We start from the raw sequence: 22,449 nt of genomic DNA on the forward strand, positions 1-22,449 counted from the left end.
GTCCAGCCACACGGAACGGCTCTAAGGCCACATGTGGCCCATTGTCTGCACTATGGAAACAACTGCTAGAAACACACCCCGGGTAAATGTATTTACCCTACTCATTTAACAGGTATTATTATATATTATTAAAACTTTTAAATATCTAACAGTTCAGCTCATGAGGCCTCCACCGGGACCTTTTTAAATACCTGCTTAAGAAAGAAGCTCTAAACTACCATCTAGATTATTGGGTTGAAATATATAGAAAAGTATTTGTTCATTTTGTTCTGCTTTCCTTGAAGATTCCGATCCTTTTCTGCTGAATTGTTGTTAGCTCTTGTTAAATGCTGTCTGTGATATTGACAGGTTGTGGGGTTTTTTTCCTTCATGTGCATCTGTTCAAAGATCAAATTTAGAATCTTATAAATAGCACTAAGCTCACCCCCGTTGAAACAGGAGGATATTTTCAGCGTTCTCTGACATATAAACTCAACAGACTGGAGTTTTCATCAAATACCTTAAAAAGTAAGTAACAACTCTGAATTCTTTTGGAAAATAAGTTTCTCTCTCCACTACACAGACTGTAGCGTACCTGGTTAAGTAATTATTTCATTACTTACCGTGACAGCAAAGAACATTAAAGACTTCCTGGAATTGCACTATTGGGGTAGAGGTACCAACCAAAGTTTTTTGAAACATATGAATAACTGGTGTGAAATTCCAAATAAAACTACAGTAAATAGGTTAGTAAAATTGATTTGTGTTAATTCATATTTACAATGTAAAAATTATTTTTCTTCTAAATTTGGAAATCCTGCATGATTGTTCAGCAGCTCAGAAAATAATATAAGAATAACTTCTACGTTGAATGCTCTAGGTAAATGATGGAGCCAGGTCCCCACAGATTATTCTGATTATGAGATACAATTTAGAAACCTTAATGCGCAGCATTTCAAAGTCCCATGAAATACCAATCTTTATAGCTTTTACCTTACAAAGAGATTTGCAAATACCTTTTCCGTAAGCATCGTGTGCTTGATAAATATAACTACGAGAGTAACCATGAGATAAAAGGTATATTTTTGCCAATGGCATTTGGAAGGTTGGAAAAGAGGGCAAAAGTGAAGAAAATGGGAAATGCTAGGAGAGATGAATATCTTACATGAAAATCTGAGTCAATTGGATACGGTTATGGTTGTCAGGTTGTACAAATTCTGTGTGTGTTTTAAGAGTTTAACTATATAAATTCTAGCCAAGCGATGAAAGACATGCATGCATCTATGCATTTACAGGCAAATCCTGCTCAGCCCTTTGCCTGAATCACTGAAGAACTTTATCTGGGAGGAGAGAGGGCTCAGGGGGGTCTCATCAATGAATATAACCACCTGATGGGAGGGACTAAAGATGACAAAGCCAGACTTTACAAAACCCCGTTGGACATGGCCCTGAGCAACCTGCTGGTGGTGACCCTGCTTTGGGCAGGGGGTTGAACCAGGCAACCCCCAGAGGTGCCCACCAACCTCTACCCATCAGTGGTTCGGGGACTCCCTGAACCGATGCCCAGCTCCAAGCAGGTGTAATGGCTTTGCCGCCTGCGGCTCAGCATAAAGGTAACACAGGCAAAACAGGGTCAGTCCTTAATCTTGTGGGTACTTTTACTCAAGGCATGGAATTACTCATCTTGGTAGACCTGCCAATTTTGAAGGTGTTTTCTGGATTTATAGTTAGCCGTAAGAAGCGCAAGAAGCACCTAGACCAAATCTAAGAATTAATAAACTATCTTTGCAACTTAAGACACTTTATAATGCCAAAAGGTACACGATGTTTTACAGAACCAATATGTGCTTCGTTTCTTATGCTGCATTTCTATGGCCACCTGTCCTGCCTACACACTGGGTACGGGAAATGGGCCCAGTGTGTGCAAAATTCAAATAGTTACAAAACCAGGACTGACCCTATCCTAGGTTAGTCACAGTGTGGACGGGAAAACAGGCAAGTTGTTCCTTTCTTAGTCTAACCAGTCCGTAACTACAGAGCTCGCTATGGGTCAGCAGGAGTGAAAGTTGTATTTTAACATGTTTTCTTTATTCTTCAATCATTGAGGATGCTGGCCTCTTCAAGGGCATGTAACTAACCAGTGAGAATATTTATCTGGTACTCCTAACATGCCAGCTACAGTGTCCTTAAAGAGAAATCACTCATTCTGTGAATATATTTGCATTTTTCCAATGTTTTATGATGATCATGTATAATATTGCAAAGCACAAATATCTGGAAATAGTAATTGTTTTTGAAACCCAAAATACTTCTTAAAAGCATTAATTTCTAAGCATTCAGACATGGCCACAATTTTCTTTTAAAGAAGGAAAATGAGCTGTTTAAAACAATACTTCAGTTGATATATATCTTCAAAAATTACTGAAGTTATTTTTGGTAACACTAACAAGACAGGAAGTCTTGTTTACCACTTGTAAATTAATATACAGTAATTAATGATAACATAAGATTAATTCCCTTGTTATAACAAGTAAAGAATCCAGTTTTCTCACTTTCAAATTATCATGAGTTTCTACACAAAGATTCTCCTGAGTTTGTGGCTTTAAGGTTTATTGATTTCATTTCAGTTTAGGACAGTTCAAAACATAGATATTGGCTTGTTCCAAAGGCTATTTTTACCAATACTTAAAATCTTTTTTTCCAAACAGAATGTCAAATTTTGAGCAGTTTCACTTGGACTTTTACCAGTCCAATTATACCATAGATGACCGGGAAGAAGGTTACAACAGTTACGGGTCTAATGAAAATCTCCATGGAAGCAGAAAGTAAGTATGCTACCAAAAAAAAAAAAAAAAAAAAAAAAAAAAAAAGAGAGAGAGAGGGAAGAGAGGGAAAAGATGATACATCTCAAACTCCAATGAAATTAATGACAAAAACCAACATGCAATTGACAAAAAAGGATTGCATAATTCAATAGAGTGGAAACTTTAGTGGAGAAATTCAAGAAAGACAGGAATAATCTTATTATGGTTTTTTTTTTCTTATATTTTTTAAAACTATTGGTGACTTCTGCCCATGGAAAAGGGACACTGAGAGAAAGAAATTCCTCTTTAGAAGAGTTTCCCCTTAAGGAGATTTTGACACGACTGCGGTAGGAGGCTGGGTGTTGCTGCAGCTTCCCTGTTCAGCAGCTGATGGATCCATCTGGCCTTGGGGCTTGCAGGAGCAGGAAAGAGCTTCAGGAGACATCTAGGCTTTCCCCAAGTCAGAATTAATAATAATTAAACCTTTCTTTGTAAAGGATTGGGTTCCATGCCACTTTTCTACTTACAGATGTTACAGGTTGTTTACCTAATTGGGGTGACTGAGCTTCATGTTATTAATGTGAATTTTGGAGCACATATTGCTAGAAATTATTTAAGCTTTTCCTCAGATTCAAGAAAAAAATTAATTATATAATCATAGAATGGTTTGGGTTGGAAGGGACCTTAAAGATCATCTAGTTCCAACCCCCTGCCATGGGCAGGGACACCTCCCACCAGACCAGGCTGCTCAAAGCCCCATCCAGCCTGGCCTTGAACACCTCCAGGGATGGGGCATCCACAGCTTCTCTGGGCAACCTGTTCCAGTGTCTCACCACCCTCACAGTAAAGAGTTTCTTCCTGATATCCAATCTAAATCTACCCTCTTTCAGTTTAAATCCGTTACCCCTCGTCCTATTGCTCCACTCCGTGATAGAGAGTCCCTCCCCATCTCTCCTGTAGCCCCTTCAGATACTGTAAGGCTGCTGTAAGGTCTCCTCGGAGCCTTCTCTTCTCCAGGCTGAACAACCCCACTCTCTCAGCCTGTCCTCGTATGGTTCCATCCCTCTGATCATTTTTGTGGTCCTCCTTTGATCCCGCTCCAATAGGTCCGTGTCTTTCCTGTGCTGAGGGCTTGTTGTGCTGTGATTTGCTTCTTGTCCCAGGAGCCAGACAGAAGACCCACCTCCCACCAGTGCTTTTGCCCCGTCAGAAATGCTTCTGTCCTCTCAGAGCTACACTGGTCAGATTTTGCAGCCAACGTACAGTCCCAGCACTCATCTTGGTTATGCTGATGGATTTGACGAGGAACCCCCTTTGCTAGAAGGTAAAAATAAAACCACGGACGATGTATGTGGTTCCTGGGGGTGCCCACTGGTGGCCCTCACTAGAGAAACCGCAGCAGAGCTGCCAAGTTCTGTGCCAAGCTGCTGTGCAAGCTTCAGCCAACAGCCCCTGGCCCCCAAATCTGCATTTTCTTATTGGAATTTGCCATGGATTCACTCAGCCTTACGGCATATACAGTATACACTTGACTACCACTAGATGACAGCATAACAATAAGTTTTGCATTCACATTTCCAAATATTTTTTTCCATTCTGTGTTTATCCCGCATACATATTGGAACATCTATAATTAATAAATACTGGTAATAATCCTCTTTGCATATCTAGTAATAAATTTAATAGTTTGAAGATGCTAAATAGCTTGTTTCAGTGGGAAAGAAATTAAGAAAGCTGCATTCAGCTTCAATTAGTTGATCATTTAACTACACGAACAATACCATTCTTTATGATGATTGAACCATCCTAATGCTAGTGGCTGATTTTGTAGTTTACAAAGTATTTGTTCTACATTTAAAAAAAAAATCAAAGAATTTGTTTGCGATTATTTCAGTATAATGTGAAAAGAGCATATTCAGCCTGCTTTTGCATGCGGGCAGGCAAGTGGATTTTTCACTACTTAAAAGATACTCCTACTGCCTTAAAAACAGCAAGATCACTCTCTTTGATACAGATAACTGCTAGATCTTTACCTCTCAGACCTCCAAGCATTTAACTCCACAGGCAGCCCACCCTGCAAAAGGGATGTTGAAATACAACTGCTTCTGATCCTCAGGGCTTCAGAGATGTTCATATCTGCGTACCAAATAAATCCGACCAAAGACACACACTTTAATACACAGCAACTTTATATAACGTTTTGGCTCAGCTCAAGGTGATGGATCGGTGGAATAAGGTAAAGACTTGGCTTTCCAAAGAGATCTAACACTTTGTCAGTCTCAGTAATTCTGGCACCCAGTTCTGAAGTTAACTTTTCCCTTGCTGGAGCATCTCGGGGCAGATGATTACTCTTTGCAAGCCGAAGTGTTTCTGCAGAAGTTACAGAGAAATCTTTGCCCCAGTAAAGTTAATGGCAGAATTCCCATCGACTCTAATGGGGAAGAATTTTGTTCTGTTTCTAGGGGTCCTCAATAATTACTTTTTAAATGCCAAAAAAGCTTATAAAGCACTGCATAAATTTTTATTAACTTGCCTTGAAGGGAAGAATGTCGTTTTTAAGTGCCTTTGGCAGTTCAGGCTTAAGACACATCTCTTGTCGGATTTGCCAGAATTAAAGCGTATATCTCTGTCCTTGGTGTTCTAGATTATCTTGAATTCTGCAGTTACTGTTAATTAGCATATTTTTCAACATCTGAGTTAGTGTGGCATTGTATATATGTGTAGGAAAAACAAATATTAACTCAAAAATGCTGAGGGCATTTTTTTGGTTCACTGCCTAAAATTGGATTTAATAAATTAATATTCCAATTCAGAATCAGAGCTGACTTTCAAATATACAGGGTATATAGCAGGGACAGTGTGTTCCTACTACAGAATACGTCATCCTACAGCATTATCTTCATTAAAGCGATTAATTTGTTTGCTTGTTTTGGGTTTTGTGGTAGCTAATGGGTTTCTGTGCATGTGTTGTTTTCCAGTGAGCAGTTAACAATCCTGGAATTTCTTGTTGCAGAACTTGGGATCAATTTTGAGCATATATGGCAAAAAACATTAACGGTTCTAAATCCAATGAAGCCTGCAGATGGCAGCATTATGAATGAGACGGACCTCACCGGACCTATGGTTTTCTGTTTGGCCCTTGGAGCAACATTGCTGCTGGTAGGATGTGTCAGATAGCTTGAGAGATTTCTTTTCTAACAAGCTAATGCCCAGGTGCTAAAGCATGTGAAGTTCCAGAAAATGCAGCACCGGCATAAATGGAGACATTTGCTGTTCTTTGTTCTAAGATTATGTGTTTAAAAGTCCCTGTGCTTTGAAAGTTCCTGCATAAAGTTTAAATGTAATACAGATGTAATACAGGTGAAGTGATGTGTTACTTCCAGTGGCAATAAAAGACCACACCATTTTTGGGGGTGGTATTTAATAGGAACAAAGGACAGATCTGTGCAGTGTATGTCCAGGGGAGGCTCTGAACACCTGAAGCATGGCAGCACGCACTAGGTAAGGACCTAAAAAGGAGGTTTTAAAGGAGGGAATAAAAAGGCATAGCAGACCAGCCCAGTTTTTCAGACACTCTTGCTACTGTTTTGAAATTATCTTCTCTCAATGTTACTCTGGGGAGTGCAAAGATATCCAAAAATTATCTTTAGGTAACTAAAATAATTTGAAAAAGGAAGTGGAAATGGCCTCTTATAGAATCACAGAATGGTTTGGGTTGGAAGGGACCTTAAAGATCATCTAGTTTCAACCCCCTGCCATGGGCAGGGACACCTCCCACTAGACCAGGCTGCTCAAAGCCCCATCCAGCCTGGCCTTGAACACTTCCAGGGATGGGGCATCCACAACTTCTCTGGGCAACCTGTTCCAGTGTCTCACCACCCTCACAGCAAAGAATTTCTTCCTGATATCCAATCTAAATCTCCCCTCTTTCAGTTTGAAACCACCATCCCTTGTCTTATCGCTCCACTGCCTGATAAAGAGTCCCTCCCCATCTCTCCTGCAGGCCCCCTTTAAGCACTGTAAGGCTGCTGTAGGGTCACACTGGGTCTTTCTCTTCTCCAGGCTGAACAGCCCCAACTCTCTCAGGCTGTCCTCATAGCAGAGGTCCTCCAGCCCTCTGATCATCTTCATGGCCCTCTGCTGGACCCATTCCAACAGGTGCATGTCCTTCTTGTGCTGAGGGCTCCAGAGCTGGACGCAGTACTCCAGGTGGGGTCTCACCAGAGCGGAGCAGAGGGGCAGAATCCCCTCTCTCGACCTGCCCGCCACACTGCTTTTGATGCAGCCCAGGATGCGGTTGGCTTTCTGGGCTGCAAGCGCACATTGCCTGCTCATGTCGAGCTTCTCATCCACCAGCACCCCCAAGTCCTTCTCCTCAGGGCTGCTCTCAATCCATTCTCTGCCCAGCCTGTATTCGTGCTTGGGATTGCCCTGACCCAGGTGCAGGACCTTGCACTTGTCCTGGTTGAACCTCATGAGGTTCGCACAGGCCCATCTCTCAAGCCTGTCCAGGTCCCTCTGGATCCCATCCCTTCCTTCCAGCGTGTCGACCATGCCACACAGCTTGGTGTCATCGGCAAACTTGCTGAGGTTGCACTGACTAGTGCTTTCTTAGTTTATATTCTATTTCTACATCAGCTGCTAAACAAAATACGGTAGCCTGTACTTAACCTCTTTCCTCTTTATGAATATAGCTTTCCTACAGGAGGAAGGTTGAACAGGGATTATACGCTACTCCTAAATTCACCTATTTATCACTGACAACAGGGGCTCTCCAGTGCTGCTGAAGTACAGCTCTGATTGTCGGCAGCAATTTATCAGACGGGGGGGCGAGAAGGTGGGACCATTCTGGGAAGGGCTTTACTGCTCTAGCAGCTGAGGTGAGAGAAACGGGGCTCTAATTCTCCATTTCCTCCCTGATAAATAGTGCTGAATCAGAAGACTCTTGCAAGTTCTTTCTCAATTTGTAATGTCAGTGCAGTACCTTGAATGGGCAAACTGCAATATAAATGGCAAGTATTACTATTATTTATGTCCCTACAAAAATAAAAATCCTTTAAAAGGGTGGAAGCAGCAGGAGGAAAGGGAATAAAAGGGAAAGAAGGTGGGAAGCTGGAGAAGACAGGCTATTTTCCACCTAAAGAAATAAAGGTATGAGGGGAATAAAAGGAGAAAGTGTTGAATTTATTATAATCAGAAAAATGGACGGAAAGCTGAAAGAATGAAAAAAAAATAGTCACTGTTGATTTTGCTCCCTGGATAGTCAACAATTATAATGAATATTAAACTACTATTATTGAAATAAAGTACTTCAATTACCGTATTTATTCTAGGATATTAACCGTTCTAAGTATCATTAGAAAAACAACTATTTTCAATGCGCCAGTTATAGGTCAGCAGAACTCCTCTGATACAACCTAGTGTTTTTGAGCCTGAACCTCACAGCAATAAGTCTATGGGATTTCCATGGGCCATCTTACATATTTAGGCTGCTCATTTTGTCTCAGATGCATTTGAGTACTAAAGTGGCTCTTCAGCTGTGTAAGCTATGATATCCTTCTGTACTTGAATAACTCTCTTCTAATAGCACCAGGAACATAATTTGGTTGAGAGCTTGTTTCCCAAAATAATTTATAAATTTTATTTAGTTTCAGCTTTTTAACTATGGAAAAATATGCAAAGATATTCTTCAAATGGTGGCAGTTCTTTCAGAGCACAGAGGAAAAGAGGGAAGTATTGTTCGCCTGGCAGCAGGACTTGGTCTCCCTCATACTGGTGTAAAACAGGGCAGCTCCATTGCAGATAGAGAAACAACGGCACTGCGAAACTTAGCAGAAGCCTGAGTCTCATCTGCTTTGCATTTTACATAGTCATGTGTATGAAATCAGACTTCCCCATCCTCTTAAACTAAGGATAGTAGTACCCACTCTAGGCAGATGCAAACAAGTGCATAAAGTCTGACTTTCTTCTAACCTTGTTCCTTCCGCAGGACAAATTTAGCTCTTTCCATTCATCAAAGCCTGCCAGACTAATCAAGCCTGATTCTGATTTTGCTTACATCACTGTGAATTGGGAGTATTCCCATGTGTGTGAGTCAGTACATTTACATATGTTAAGAAAGCCTAGAATTGGAACCAACATGTTCAGCTGCCCTTTTTTTTTTTCCCCCCCCTCTCTCATTCTCCTGCACCACAAATCAAACATTTCACCAAGCGGAGATTTCAGTGAGCTGCTTGTACTACTGCTCCCTCTGTCTCAGTAATTTCTTAATCTTAAACTAAGCTGCTAAATAGTGCTGTGTGGAATAATTAAATACAGTGAAACAAACAGACTGAAAGCTTGTAGTTGTTGTCACATCTGTTGGAGACGGAGCTTTTCTTAGTTTGTCTGTAGTAAAGCTTGGCCCAAACCATTGCGGATGTTAAATTCACTACAAATCCTTAATGAGTGAAATTGCAATTGATAATAATCTGAGCTACTATTGCTCTCCCACACTGTTTCTAGCTATCATTAATTTTCTTTGGCGAAGCAATTTTTCCTTAGTATTTTACAGCAGTACTACGCAAACGCCAGCAAAGATCTCTGTACCTAAATAGGAAGACTTCTTATGGTGTTAGTTCAGGAGCAGAGTGTTCCTTAGGGTGGAATGCACTGGCGGGGGAAAGGCCAACACTCGGGGTGTTGTGAGGATATTGGCTACTTGGCTGTACCTGACCTAACCTTGAGGACTAACCTTGACAGGCTGAGAGAGTTGGGGTTGTTCAGCCTGGAGAAGAGAAGGCTCCGAGGAGACCTTATAGCCCCTTCCAGTACCTAAAGGGGCTACAGGAAGGATGGGGAGGGACTCTTTATCAGAGAGTGTAATGATAGGACGGGGGGTAACGGTTTTAAACTGAAGGAGGGTAGATTTAGATTGGATATCAGGAAGAAACTCTTTACTGTGAGGGTGGTGAGGCACTGGCACAGGTTGCCCAGAGAGGTGGTGGATGCCCCATCCCTGGAGGTGTTCAAGGCCAGGCTGGATGGGGCTTTGAGCAGCCTGGTCTAGTGGGAGGTGTCCCTGCCCATGGCAGGGGGGTTGGAACTAGATGACCTTTAAGGTCCCTTCCAACCTGAACCATTCTGTGATTCTATGGCTGTATGACTGGAACCAGAGGAGAGCTCAGCAACAAGCCAGCTCAAGCTGAAAAGAGGATGATGGTGCTGATGTAGAGGTAGATTTTATTAACTGAGGCTGCCTTTCACATAAGTGAGGATGCACGGCTCTCCAGCTGCAGCTGGTGAGCTCTCAGAATCTGCAACATTAGGACTTTCGGGTTCTGTCATCACTAGATTAGGCTCTCTTGACTGTGTTGTTTCGTATCTGTACAGCTCAAATACTGCTGGCATCCAGTCATCAGTTTCCACCCAAGTAGAAAGAGGAAGCAGAGAAGCAGGGACCTCCAGGACAGTTGATTTCCCCCAGGTTTTATTATAATGTATGGATGAGTCAAGTAGGAAATCTCCTCAATCCTCCCTAACCATCGTAGAAGAGATACTTGTAAATATTGCAAACCATGAAAAAAGCTTCAATAATATTTACACCTTATCCATCATATGAGAATCCAACCATGAGCTAAAAAATAATTAGGAAACTGGAACCCTCTATTACGATTTTCATGTGGTTTATCATATGCAATGTATAATGTGTGCAATGTAAAGATGTGTGTGTGCACAAACACAGCTGTGTTTTAAGTACGTGTATATATATTGTTATGTGTTAGAAAGGTGATGCATTGCGGCCCTTTGTTTGGGAAGTTTATTCCACAATCCTGATTTAAGGGTTGAGTCCCAGATTTGAGTTTTCTCCTTCACAAAAGCATGTTATCTTTAGGATAAAAAGTTTCAACACAAAGCAAACAAAACCATCTTCATCCCAATCGCTGTTTATTTCTGATGTAGAAATGTTTATTTCTAACATACAGTTGTGGAAATGACAGTATCACATAGCCGACATTCAGTATTTCATTTGTTAGAAGCTTGAACAGAGAGAAACAATATTTAGCAGTCTTTTGTGAGTGTTCGTTTTTGGGACTGAACAACACCCTCATGCCTGGAGGTGATCCTTCAAAATGATGGCAGGAGATGAAGAAACCAGTGGTGCTGTGGCCACAGTTGCCTGTTTTCTAGCTTTGTGTATAAATTAGAAAACATCAGGCTCCAGGCTGTCAGGCTGGTACCTTTCACAGGCACTAAATTCACACAAAGGAATAAAACCTGGAAGAAAAAAACACCTGGGGAATTTTTCATTCGTTGGAACAAAAAAAGAACAGAAGCTGACAGTGACTGCTAAGGTTTATGTTGAAATGAACATGTTGTATTGATCTAACCACAGAGATGTGTCTTTCTCATGGTAGTCAAGGGGAAGAATGAACACTTTCACCCTGAAAACTAGCATACTTTCAGCAAAATTTTACATATTTTTTGCAAGCCTGCTTAAATCTGGAGGTTTGTAATAAAATGTGAAGCATATCAAGTAAGCGGGGTCATCATTTTACTTAGGACACTTTTCCACAGCGCCACGTACACCTATTGGAAAGATTTTCCCTGACACTAAAATGTGTTTTCCATAATTTCTTCTCAGCTTGTTACCAGTTAGACCTTCCCAAGTCGAAGATGATCAAAGGGCTGGAGCATGTCTCCTATGAAGACAGGCTGAGAGAGTTGGGGTTGTTCAGCCTGGAGAAGAGAAGGCTCCCTTCCCCCTTATAGCCCCTTCCAGTACCTGAAGGGGGCCTACAGGAAAGCTGGGGAGGGGCTGTTTGCAAGGGCATGTAATGATAGGACGAGGGGCAATGGTTTTAAACTAGAGCAGGGCAGGTTTAGATTAGACATTAGGAAGAAGTTCTTTACAATGAGGGTGGTGAGACACTGGCACAGGTTGCCCAGAGAGGTGATGGTGGCCCCATCCGTGGAGACATTCAAGGCCAGGCTGGATGAGGCTCTGAGCAACCTGATCTAGTTAAAGATGTCCCTGCTTACTGCAGGGGGGTTGGACTAGATGACCTTTAAAGGTCCCTTCCAACCCAACACATTCTATGATTCTATAAGTCTCCCCAGCCAGTTCCTTTCCTGTTCATAGCCCAATGACATTAAGGCTGAGAATCAGTCTTATAACCTTAAATTAATGACAAGCACATTCTCACAATTGTACCTTGGAATTTTTTGATGCAAAAATCACCCAAAAGTATCAGCTCTGGTTTACAATTGAGCTTCTGTAGGTGAGGTGGAGAGAGTCAACACGAAAAAATAACAAACCTAGTGCTTTCCTCCTGTTCTCTCCCATCACTTTGCGATCACTTGCTTCCTTCATGCTTACTCATATTTATTCCAGGCAGGAAAAGTTCATTTCGGCTACGTGTATGGCATGAGTGCCATTGGGTGCCTTGCGATGCACGCCCTGTTGAACCTGATGAGCGTCCCGGGAGTCTCGCATGGCTGCGTGGCAAGTGTCTTGGGCTATTGCCTGCTGCCCATGGTGATCCTCTCCTCTTCTGCAGTCGTCTTCTCCCTACAGTAAGTACCAGTCTTTGGCAGCAGTAAGGTGGAAGGCTGGTGTTTCAGAAGGCATTTAGTAAATGGTTATGTAGTGAATTTTGGAAAAACACCATTTTGTTTGTGTAAGTGTGTAGGTGGAAATGGACAAAACTGGACTATGTTTGAGAAAGGTGATGTATATTCATTTTAATATGACTCCTTAATTCCACTTGGACTGAGAGTGCCTTTGATATTTGTAGCAGCCTCAGATGCTTTTTGTTTTGCAGAGCCAGCAGTGGCCAAACTCAGGTATCAATTTTAAAAGCAACTGTGGGACTTCGGCTTCTCCTGTTCCTTTTTTGTTCATAGTATCAGGGTTCCATCCCTATGCTTCTTTTCCTTCTGTAGACTGACTTCTGTGTGACGGAATTAAATAATCGTAGAATCATAGAATCATAGAATCATAGAATGTGTTGGGTTGGAAGGGACCTTTAAAGGCCATCTAGTCCAACCCCCCTGCAGGGAGCAGGGACATCTTCAACTAGATCAGGTTGCTCAGAGCCTCATCTAGCCTGGCCTTGAATGTCTCCCATGGATGGGACCTCCACCACCTCTCTGGGCAGCCTGTTCCAACCCTTAACGATTTGCAGCATTAGAACAAGGGTTTAAGATGTACTGGAGTCATATGCTCTGACATATAGTTGTGGTGTAATTGCAAACATGAAAATACCTGAAAACGTTGAAAAGCCAACTGTGTGGTGGCGTCTGTATCTGCGCGCGTGTGTGTGTGCGTGTTCAGTAATATGCTATAAATAGGAAATTAGTATGCAAGCCTCTCCTTCCCCCTCATTCAGTAAGCCTTTTGAGATACAGATTGTGTTTACCTCCCTGTTCACATACAGCAAAGTACAAGGAAGCTCCAGGTCTTGCCTGAAGGCCTTGAGCAGTACCTTTATCCATAATTAACATGTTATTAATAATGATTCCCCTCCTTATCTTTGTTGTTCACTCACATTTTTAACTCTCCAATCTGCAACATATGATGGGACTTGGCAGCCAATGAATAAGAAAGTCCTCCTGTTTGTTTTCTTTGGAAAAGCAGCAATTTTATATATGTATATATTATTTGTTAAGGAAATTATATAGTGGGAATGAAGATTTTGGCACAATCCTTGTGTGTTTCTGTGGAGCTACGATTGGTTAACCTGACCATATTCCGTGTATTAAAGTGTTTCTGAGCCGACCTTGATGAGATGAACAGTAGTGACACTGAAGAAGCCGTTAATTCTCTGTTCTCCTACACTTCCCATATTTTCTTGATTAACCTGTTTAATAATCCACCCTAATAAAAGGTGCAGATACATAATCACAGGACAGATGGGGCGAACTCCAAACCAGCTGTTACAACTGCGCAGGGTACTGTCGCCTGTACAAGGAATCCCCAAGCACACACCGCACCTTTGTAAAATGATGCGAATTTACAGAAAGCACATGTTTTGAAAATCTATAAATACTATACTGTGATAGGCTTTATAATATTAAACCATTATTTCTGAAATTAATTGATAACGTTAAGTGCCTGTCTACAGGATTCTGCAGTCCTTTCTCATTCACTATATGAAACTGCGTGAACACAGCAAGTACCAAGGTTAACTACTACAAACATGTTATTAAAATTAAGTGGCAACTTTTAAATCGAACATACACGCCTTTATTTTTAATTTAAAAACTTATTTAAAATGGCAAAGGAAAGGCAGTAATACATTCATGGTTTTTTTGGTATTTGTAAAGATGTTATTTCTGTCTATTTTACATTGTAAAGAACTAACTTCAATGTTTGTTTTCACGGAAGCTATAGGTAAGATAATCCACACATCTATTGCAAAGGTATATACCAATTCAACATTTTTCAATTTTCATTATTAGCTATTTTGCTGTAACTGAATAAAGCATAATATGGAACGTTTTGGGTGCTGAATAGTACCAAAGAGAAAACCAGTTCTCTTATGCAAACTTGCGTGGAACCAGGTTTGTTTGTGCCCATCTATGCTGATGCCATGTCTGAGCCCAAGTTGATTAGGTCTCCTTTTGGGGAGAAACTTCAGCAGACTTTTTTCCTGGAAAAAAACCAAGAATTCTTTACTATCAAATCCCTGAAGAGAGTGGTCAAGCCATTTCCTTGACTAAACAGTGAAGGCAATGAGCGTAAGAGTGGAGAGAGGAATTCTTAGACCCAGCCGATGCAAAGGACCCATTTGGTGACCACATCTTCAGGTTGTGAGACAGAGGAGCTGAGAGGGTCCACTCAGGTCTGTCCCCCCAACTCAGTCTCATGCCAGTACACCCCCAGTCCTCTTGGTCACTGTGGGCATGACATCTGCCTTTTGCCCCTCTCCCATGCTTGAGGATTTGGCCCTCATGGACATGCCAGGCGCAAGCTCTCTGCTAAAGCTAAACCATTCCTTTTGGCAGTAACCCACTGTTAGATCAAGGACTGAGTTTGTAAGTGCACAGAAGTATCTCTTAGTTCCAGTATGATTTTATGTCACCTTTCCACCCTGCTCACTGCCAGTCCTGGAACAAACCATGAGAAGCCATTGGAGTTCGGTGCAAGGCAGAACAGCCACGGCTCTAAATTGTATCACCTTGTGATGGCCCCCTGAAGTGTCATTATACTAGCTGAAAATTGTCATGGCACAGTACATTCCTGTTACATCCCATCCCTCTGCCAGCATGGGTACCTGCTCAAAGAGCCATCCATACCAGCTCTGAATTTCTGTCAAGATGATTGAGTGAGCATCTTAGCATCTCCACTTGGAGCAGAGGCAAGGAATTTGGTTCACAGAGCCCGGTGTCATTTCCCTGAATGCCACTCTATGGGTTTAAAGAACAGTTAAACTGAGGATATTAAATCACATAGTCTTTAATGCTTTATTTTTAACATGACGAAGTTGCAGTGAGGTGCTGAGTCACTTTAAAATCAATTCTCTCTTTCCTCCCCCAAAGTCCTAAGAGCTGACAATACCTTATTGGCCTGGAAACTGGATTGCCAAGAAATTAACTATTTTATTTGATGTGATTGCAGTAAGTCAATTAAATAAGGAGAGCTTTACTCATCGTGGTTTAATTGCAATAATAATATTAGTGGAGATTATCTCTGATAAATGGACCTAATAAGCGTATGTAGCCTGTTTTGCACTTCTGGTTCCATTTCGCTGGGACTTTGGAAAAGTGGGGCACCAGAAGTCCTTTAGCAAGTGGCAGAGGATCATTCATTCTCCACGTCCTTGAGACTGACACGGTGAAAGTGTGTAACGCAGCCGATCTCATTATGTACCTCGGCAGCGTATTGCGCGCATGATCTCATGCATTTTACAGAAGGAGGCTGCAAATACAGAGTGCAAATAAAGCATATGTGAAACATTATTTATTGGCAAGGTTTTGTTCCTTCCAGGTTTAATAGTGAGCTCTCTGTAATCTGCAGGAATATTTCATGGGGTTTTTGACCATAGTCCCATAATCATCAGTTCTCCAGCCCACCCTGGGCCTGGGAGGTGGCAGAATGTAGAGAACAGGTGGAGAACTTCAGAAGGACTCAGCTGTCAGCAAGGGGCAGCATGTAAAGCCGCCGTGCTTTCAGTGTGCAGAGAAGGACGCCAGGATGAGCATAATATTTTTTCTCAGCGGCTCTTTTCCCATCCTTTACTTTCTATTCATTGTGCACCCATTTTTAAAAGACCGGTTGAGCTTTCTTCTGGAGGCTGTCAACACCATTCTGCATGGTCACCTGCAGTGTAATTCTTTAAGAGCCTTATTGTCTCTCCTTAGAGTCCAAGGCACACTTAAAACCTGTGCCACGCGTTACAAAAATGCAACCTCTCCAGGTCATCAGGCTGCCTGATGGAAGATTAGGTCTGTAGTGTCATTTTAGATCCTAACAACTTCCACAAGACGATTTTGGTTGCAATAGGATCTTTGCTAACTTTAAAATTAAACTTCAGCTGCTGCATCTGCTGGAGCCCCAGATTTAATTGGAAATGCACTTGACTTTTTAGCAGTACTACTGATGAAGCGGCTGCGTTTATCCATGCTGAAGAAATTACCTTTTTGTTTCCTGTTACTATTTTAATTTGTTTCTCAGGCTTGACTTTCATTATGTCAGTCAGTCCTTGGTTCTTCCAGGGACTGTTACCTTATCAATAACAAGTTGTTAGACATGAACTTGAGTTTGGGAAGATTTAATGCCATGTTTGCTAACAAGTGGATTCTGACGTGTTTCTTCTGTGTTTTTTTTTTTCTCCTAGGGGGATCCCAGGAACTTTGTTAGCTCTGTTTATTATTGGATGGTGCAGTTTGTCAGCCTCCAAAATTTTTAGCTCTGCGTTGGCTATGGAAGGACAGCAGCTTCTCATTGCGTACCCGTGTGCTTTACTCTATGGACTTTTTGCACTTCTAACGGTTTTCTGAGATGTATTTTCTGGTAGCCTTATTACAGTCTGTTTATGGATGTTGGAGGGGCAAGGGGTTATTTACTTATTTTTAGATTGCCTAGAGTTGCGTTATGTTCCATTAACAAAATTAGATTATATGACTTACCTTTTATTTGCCTAATGGCTGATAATGAAATAAAAAATCAAGCTAACAGGTAGATGACTGCAATAATGGTGTTTTGAAAGTCTTACAGCTAAAAGAAAACCATTTGTATTGAGAAGGTAGTAAAAGTGAAAAAATGTGAAATAAATGATACTTTAAAAAAAATATTTTCCGAGTGTTTAATATGATACATATACTAGAGAGTTACTGGAAAGCAATAATGTAAATATTTAATGGACCTAGTTGTTGCGGTTTAACCCCAGCCGGCAACTAGGACCATGCAGCTGCTCACGCACTACCCCCCCAAGTTGGGATGTGGGATGGAATTGGAAGAGTAAAAGTGAGAAAAAAGCTCATGGGTTGAGATAAAGACAGTTTAATAAGTAAAGCAAAAGCCATGCACTCAAGCAAAACAAAATGAGGAATTCACTCGCTGCTTCCCATGGGCAGGCAGGTGTTCAGCCATCCCCAGGACAGCAGGGCTCCGTCACGCGTAACCGTTACTGGGGAAACAAACACTGTAACTACGAACATCCCCCCCTTCCTTCTTCTTCCCCCAGCTTTATATACTGAGCATGATGTCATATGGCATGGAATATCCCTTTGGTCAGTTGGGGTGAGCTGTCCCGGCTGTGTCCCCTCCCAACCTATTGTGCCATCCCAGCCCACTCGCTGGTGGGGTGGTACGAGGAGCAGAAAAGGCCTTGACTCCTCAGCAACAACCAAAAACACCAGTGCACTATCAACACCATTCTCATCCCAAATTCAAAACATAGCCCCACACCAGCTTCTAGCAAGAAAGTTAACTCCATCCCAGCTGAAACCATGACATTTGTAAATCAAGTGAAAATACAAATTTATTTGTTTCAAAAACCCCAGCTTGCCATCTTATATGATTACTAATTAATACCCAGAATTTATGTGTGCAGGTTTGGTTTCTTTTTTAACAGAAGAGTGAGTGGCCCTGCTTTGTGGTGTTGAAGAATTGCCCAAGAACAGGTTGCTACAACAGAGGGAGAAAACTGGGAATGTCATCTTGGTTTTCGTTCTTTTTTTAAGAGGTGTTGCTGTCCAAAACACTATTGTACTTTGTAATGTACAGTAAAGTTATATTTTAAAACTGCCACTAAACCACCGCCTGCTGTCACTGCAGAAAGCACCACACAAAGCAAAGGCAACTCCTAAAAATGTCTCCTGAAAGGCAGAACAGTATTGGAGCAAGCAAAATACAACTCTCCACAATTTTATCTGTCCCCCAAAAAATCTATTTCCTGCTTTTAGTTTTACAGGAACCTAACATTTTTATAATAGCAATGAAGAACAGAATGCACAAGATGATGTTTCAAAATATAATATTAGAAGCTTCAAGCCATCAAGAGGAAATGGAGATGTGTATACAGTCATAACAAGAGCAAAATCCAGCAGGAAGCGGTAGAGAAAATGAATGTAGCAGTAGAAAGGGCTAGGGAAAAGAAATAGATGAAATAAAGGGAAATGTGAAGGAAATAAATGGCAGTTGATTATTTCATCAGTGGTTTAGGGTGTCTTCCTTGATGAATATTTTTATGATCTTGATTATCACCCAATTTATTCACTATTTTGAACTCTTCAGTGAAATGCCTACAAAATATTTCTCTCTCTAGACAGGGGAGCATTGATTCTGTGAGGAGGGTCCTAATATCGCAAGCACTTATGCAGAAGCGTAGCATGGCAAAACCACTCAAGAATACGTAAAATTAATTGTCTTCCTAATCCTTTTCAGGTCAGAGGTAAATCAGATGATGAGCTTGTCCTCAAGCTAGTGATTCTGTTTCTGAATTGAAAGAGCCTTTGGTGAAAATATTTCCCATTGCTGGCATATTTGTTTTTTTAAGAACTCTTGTGCAAACCATTCTGGAATTCATTTTACTGAACTCCCCTCCAGACTAGGGGTAAGTCTGTGAGAAGTAAACAAAAGGTAACGTGTACTTAGCCAGTTCCTTAAAAAAATCACAACTCATTTATGGAAAAATACTTGCTGTGTTTATCCATTTCTTTGTTGCAAGGCTAGGAACACAGGCACAGAGAGGCAAAGTTGGAGGCATGACCCTGGAGCAAATTGTGGCTATAACTAGGCAGGATCTGGTTGCACGTAAGTGGGAAGTGCATGAATTTGGAAGACCAGCATTTGCAAGCACGACAGGTTTGGCCCTGCTGGATCAGGGAGTAAATTTGCCACTAATGAGACACAGATAAACGTGTCAAGTGATTCCAGGGTATGGTTATAAAATCAGGCAGTTTGGTTTACCATGCAGTAATGGCATTCTCTTGCCTGAACACAGGAAGATTCGTATGGTTGCACTTCTTCTGAAGTTCAGAAAAGATGGTTTAGAAACATTCAGATCCATTTTTGTCCTACACTTCCTATTATTATTCATACTGCTTAAAGGAAGTATAAAATGGCTCTATTCTGCAGCACTTTATATTCATTTTCATCCTGATCTGCATGATATGAATGGCAGGGGAACCAGTGAATCAAGCCATCGGTTTGTCTTTTGATGTCATAGACAAGTCAAATTACTTATGGGGAAAATGAACACCTTGAAATTTTGCCACAATGTTTACAAAGCAAATGCTAGTCTAATTATAGTTTTATGTTTATTCTCTCAGAATTTATAACTTTTTTATTTTCTTCACTGAGATGCATCTTCATAATTTTAAATCCTAACTTCCTAATTTCAATAACTTCCCTTCTTTACTGTTTAGCCATGCTGATTTCCTTTTATCTGTTCCCAGGGGGTGTCCAACAAGCGATATGCACTGGTGCTGTGCTCCCAGTATGGTGTCCTTCAGGGGTCTCTGTGCTGCCTGCGAGGATTTAAGTCTCTTAGCCATCCCTCTTTGACTTCTTTTAAACAAGATTCCTCATTTTTCCTTAGCTCTCCTTTCTGAAGGTCAGCATGGCCATGGTGATGCTTTTCACAGAATCACAGAATGGTAGAGTTTGGAAAGGACCTCTGGAGATCATCTAGTCCAACCCCCCTGCCAGAGCAGCGTCACCTAGAGCAGGTTGGACAGGAATGCATCCAGAAGGGTTTTGAATATCTCCGGAAAAGGAGACTCCACCACCTCTCTGGTCACTATTATAAGCAGTTACTTCCTCAAAAATAAATGTTATTTTGGTCTAAAATCAGATCAAAACATGTCTATTTGGTAATATACTCTTGTTCTGCCTCTCTGGGCAGGCCTTCCCAACGCCATCTAGCTTTCCAATCTCGTCTCTTGTCTGGGCCATTGTATTTCACTCCCTCACATCATTCCATGAAAGTTTAAATACACGCCTGGCAAAAAACATAATCATGGTTTTGGAGGGTGAAAGTTTCTAATTGGTTTTTGGTTTCTTGGTTTTCACAGGATGTATATAAAAGTTCAGTTCTGAATGCGCATTCACACAAAAAAATGGGCACTTACTTAGTTCCTTTCTGCCATTCCAAGTGGTGATACCAGGTTGGACACAAGCAGTATAGGAGAGATACAGGAGAGGTATAGGAGAGCTATAGAAGAGGTATAGGAGACAAAGTGCTCGCCTGTCTTCCTCTGCGCTTCTCGTGTGCCAGACGTACTCAAGGTCACCTTGGGAAATGAGCTTGCAGCATTCTGCTGTGGTCTAAACATTTTGTTCTTCTATTGCAACAATATGCAGGCAAGTATGAAAGTGAACATATTCTAAGTGAGAGAAGACGATAGCGTGGGTCGGAGCATGCAATGGCAATAAAATGGTTATCAGCAGCGGCTGACAACGTGTCAGGTTGCACCCAGAGACCTGCTCACCTTGGTAAGCCAAAGGCCGCTTTTTTCGTACCAAGGTTCTACTATTTATCAAAAATCGTCTTGTCACGCGTCATCCGTAAAAGGTTATAATACAGGCCTTGAATAGTTTAACTGTTGGTAAACTGAATTGAGGAATGAAAGCTGCTGACACATGGAATTGGATGCATGCCGGGCTTCCTGGTGAAAGAGCTCCATTAGCAAAGGGTAATATTTTTCCATTTTTTTAGCATGGAAGCCACAGAAGGCTTATATACAAAAGCAGTGAAACTGATTTCGTGACTGCATTGTTTATGTCACTTGAGAATGAGATGTGACAGCTCTGTGTCTTGTCTTAGACCTCTCTTGCCACCAGGTCTATTTCAGCTCCTTGCTAAACAGCCATCTTCAAAGGTTGGCATTTTCTGTCCACTGAATGGTCTTAAGTGAATTTTGCAGTAATGTTGAATTACTGACTTTAATTTATCTCAATAATTGGTATAAGTGAAGCAAGAATTCAATAAATTGTGTCTCTTTTAAATTTCCTTTCCCTCCCCTATTGTCAGGAGCATATTTAGTGGTCAGGCTGTTGTGGGCCTGTTCATGCCTGGTAGTCAAAAATATACATATATATGATATATATACACATACGTAAAAATAAAAAATATACATATATATGATAGATTGCAAGACACTGGAGCTGCAACAAGTTCTGGGCACTACATTGCCACTTTTTGAGGGCATAACATTAGCAATCTGGTGACCCAGCCTGGGAGATGATGTATATCCTTTCAAAGAAATCAGCAGTCGCAGCATCTGATAAGCCTCGTGGAGAATCTCCGCACATAATGGCAAAGCTCACAGTGATGTGATGCATTTGGTGGTTAATGTATTTTCTGACAGATAGCAAAAGGTTACTGGATTGGCGAGTAGTGGATTACTACAGCATAATCGCTGCAAAAATAAACTGGATAATTAATGTCAACCTGCCTAGATCATTGTGATTTGAAATTGATCTCTACCTGTGTTGGCATTACTAACGGGTGTGCTCCGTTTCAAAATCTGCTCTCTGTCAAAATTTGCCCATCACTGATTCCATGTTCATTTAGCCTCCTGGATGTTTATTCTGAATAAACTGCAAGAGTGCTGTTAGAAGGATCCATTTTGTAGCCGTAGGCCATGACTTGCCTGCTTAAACAACCTCACCTCCTCAGTGTTCCTGATGGTGCTGTAGGAGAGGTCAGAGCACGCACCAGGGCTGTGTTTTGGTTGTGTTTGCCAAGTGATTTTGAAAGAATAACATCTGCGACAATGACAATATGTTTGCTGTGATTACCAAGCACATTTATTAGACTTATGATCTCATCATTAGCTTAAAAATGCCCGGTGACCTTGGCGCTGCACCACTGAACTAGATGAACGATGCAATTCACAGGGATCTGCATACAGTTGCATAATAAAGACCTTGGCCAACGCATCCCCTCTGCTACGGTAGCATTTTAGTAACAATTGCAAAAAACCAGAATCATAACCCTTCTTTTGCCGTGATATTAAGTGCAGTGGTGGTGAGTGAAAAGAGGTCACAGAAACACCAAACACGCATAATGATAAACATAACAGACCACATTGGAAACCACCACTTTTACAGAGAGAAAGGGGTAGATTTTCAAAGGCACAAAGGTCAGGCTGATCAAAAGTCGCTGAGATCTGAGCTCAGGTGTGTAGTTTGGTGATTTTCCTGACAGCCTCTTGACAAACACTCTTGAGCAAT

The 22,449-nt window shown here is 41.4% G+C and overlaps 1 protein-coding gene across 2 annotated transcripts; it reads left to right on the top strand.

The window, feature by feature from the left end:
* Window positions 1-416: 416 nt before the first annotated feature.
* Window positions 417-17,068, top strand: YIPF7 (Yip1 domain family member 7). 2 transcript variants are annotated; one of them, XM_054204041.1, is made up of 6 exons: window positions 417-507; window positions 2,688-2,804; window positions 3,947-4,107; window positions 5,797-5,942; window positions 12,157-12,338; window positions 16,604-17,068. In XM_054204041.1, exons 2-6 carry the CDS (start codon window positions 2,689-2,691, stop codon window positions 16,764-16,766), a joined length of 768 nt encoding a protein of 255 aa, XP_054060016.1. In that variant the 5' UTR covers window positions 417-507; window position 2,688; the 3' UTR covers window positions 16,767-17,068. The 2 variants fall into 2 exon arrangements, with proteins under 2 accessions (XP_054060016.1, XP_054060017.1); XM_054204042.1 differs by lacking the exon at window positions 417-507 and having other exon boundaries at window positions 3,890-4,107.
* Window positions 17,069-22,449: the final 5,381 nt, after the last annotated feature.

This window comes from Rissa tridactyla, chromosome 5 (genome assembly GCF_028500815.1).
Source record: "Rissa tridactyla isolate bRisTri1 chromosome 5, bRisTri1.patW.cur.20221130, whole genome shotgun sequence".
Lineage (NCBI taxonomy): Eukaryota > Metazoa > Chordata > Aves > Charadriiformes > Laridae > Rissa > Rissa tridactyla.